Source organism: Lupinus angustifolius, unplaced genomic scaffold, assembly GCF_001865875.1.
Source record: "Lupinus angustifolius cultivar Tanjil unplaced genomic scaffold, LupAngTanjil_v1.0 Scaffold_414, whole genome shotgun sequence".
Lineage (NCBI taxonomy): Eukaryota > Viridiplantae > Streptophyta > Magnoliopsida > Fabales > Fabaceae > Lupinus > Lupinus angustifolius.
Genome location: NW_017727824.1, coordinates 42,732 through 45,140, shown reverse-complemented (window position 1 = coordinate 45,140; position 2,409 = coordinate 42,732). Strand labels below are relative to the sequence as shown.

Below are 2,409 nucleotides of genomic sequence, written 5' to 3'. Positions count from 1 at the left end.
AGCTTGGGTGTGTGCCAGGCTTGTGCTTGACCGTGCCAAGCTTGTGTTCTGGCCGTGTTAGGCTTTGTCTGGTGCTAGGCTGAGTGGTCAAGCAGGTCCACTCAGCTGCTTGCTTGAGCAACTTGGTCTGTGCCAGGTGGGTTTGACTGAGCCATGCTGGTGTCCAGGTCAGCTCAACGTGGCTTGGTCCATGCTCAGCTGCATGCTTGAGTACCTCGAGTTTGACTTCTTTTCCTTCTTGGACCATGAGTCTTTTTTCTCTTTTCTTTTTCTTTCTAAATCCTACAAAACACATTAAAAATAAATACAAACATAAATATACAAGATTGTGATATTTTCTCTAAAAAGAATTGTTTTAAGTCGGTTTTTCTCAATTATGCTTAAGATAAGTTCCATAAAAGTGTATGAAATTTAGGTATGTTTGACAGTTATCAGCTCCATCCCAAATTGAAAAGGAAAGAATCTTGACAATTTGGAAGAGTTCTATTACATTCAATTTAATAGAACAATATCTAAACAATGATAACTAATATTTAAAAAATTTGTTCATTAGCCTGATTAAGTCTTTACTTATAAAATGATCTGGAAAATTCCCCCTGGGATAGGAAAATATTAAACCTCTTGGCCAATTTCACACTGCATAAAGATAATATCAATTTATAATTCAATAGCATGATTCAATATTTAATTATAAAATGATTCATCCTCTTATTAATAATTGCCTCTTCTTAACCAACCTTTAGCATCACCAGAAAGAACGAGATAGGGATAATACTATACCTTCCAGTTCCTTATAACTTTGTTTTTTTTAATGTACTTATTGTCTTTCTTAGCATTTATTCCATATAGTAATGTAATATCCATATGTTGTGATTTATTCCATCTAATAATGTAATATCCATATGTTATGAAACTTCCATAGCACTAAGCAAGTCTAACTTTTAAAGTTAAAAATATAAAAGAAAATAGGATATGAGTGAAAGTATAAATTATATTTATGGTATTTTAGTATTTGTTATTCATGTTGAGATTAATACTTTGTAATTAAATAGCTTAGACTTTAGGAAAATGATTTGGGCTTTGTATTGTATATGATTGGGCTTGTAGTTAAAACTCACTAACAACTTGAACTTCCGACTATTAACATACAATATTCATCATCCTCTTTTCCCTCCAACTTCACTTATTTTCTTTACTCTTTTCTCAACATTCAAAGTCCAATTTCTAAGAGCCATGTAATCAAGGGCCTTGTGGTGGTGCCCACGACGGTCCAAGGAGATTCAGTGGCAGAGCTTACGGTGGAGAACAACAAGGATCAAAGAACCAAAACAAAATAAAGACAATGACAACCTCGAATGGATTTATAATGAATCTACCCGTTCTTGATGGGAATAATTTTGATCACTGGAGCATTCAAATGAAAGCTATTTTTGGATTTCAAGAGTGTTTAGATGTTGTGCAACAAGGAGTTCAACAAATAGATGAGAACTCAACTGAAGTTGAGAAATTAGAATTCAGAGATGCCAAGAAAAGAAATTACAAGGAAATCTTCTTGATACACCAATGTGTGGATCAGGCCAAGTTTGAAAACATCTCTGCTACAATATCTTCCAAGGAAGCTAGGGAAATCCTAGACAAATGCTATTCTGGTGGAGTAAAGGTGAAGAAGGTGATGTTGCAGATGTTACGCAACCAATATGAGTTGCTACAAAAGGAAGAGCAAGAAACAATAGCAGATTACTTCACAAGAATTCGTATATTGACCAATATAATGAGGAATTATGGAGAGAAAATACATCAAGAAGCTGTTGTAGAAAAGATCCTTGGAACACTCTCTGCCAAGTTTGACCATGTTGTTATTGCAATTGAGGAATCTAAAGATCATGAAAATTTCAAGATTGATGAGTTACAAGGCTCACTTGAAGCTCATGAGCAGAGATTTCTAGAATGGTTAAAAAATAGGCAATCTCAACAAGCTCTATGTGCTCAGTTGAGCGTGGACCAAGCCACGCTAAGCTGACCTGGACACCAGCCTGACTTGGACCAAGCTACTCAAGCAAGTAGCTGAGCGGACCTGCTTGACCGCTCAGCCTAGCACTAGACTAGTCCTGACACAGTCAGACATGAGCTTGGCACATGCTCAAGCAGCTTAGTAGTGCAACCAAGCAGCTCAGCGGAGAACCAGACTCGTGCCGAGATCAGCAAGCACCAGGCCACGTCCCAGTCAGCACGGTCAAAGCTGTTGAACAAGTAGATTAGTTGTGCAACAGGTGTGCTAAGCGGTGTGCACCCAGACTTGACTTAGCCATCAAGCAAACCATGAAGTCACCAATGACCTCACCTCAAGTAACCCAAATAGGCTTTCCAGAGTAGCTCACCATAGCTGGTTTCATAGCTCACAACTAGCTT

The 2,409-nt window shown here is 37.6% G+C and overlaps 1 protein-coding gene across 1 annotated transcript in view; it reads left to right on the top strand.

The window, feature by feature from the left end:
• The first annotated feature begins 1,366 nt into the window (after window positions 1-1,366).
• Window positions 1,367-2,409, top strand: part of LOC109341222 — a 2,720-nt gene continuing 1,677 nt past the window's right edge. Inside the window, exon 1 of the mRNA XM_019579074.1 lies at window positions 1,367-1,950. Within this exon, the coding sequence (XP_019434619.1) occupies window positions 1,367-1,950 (584 nt within the window). The remainder of the gene's footprint in view (window positions 1,951-2,409) is intronic.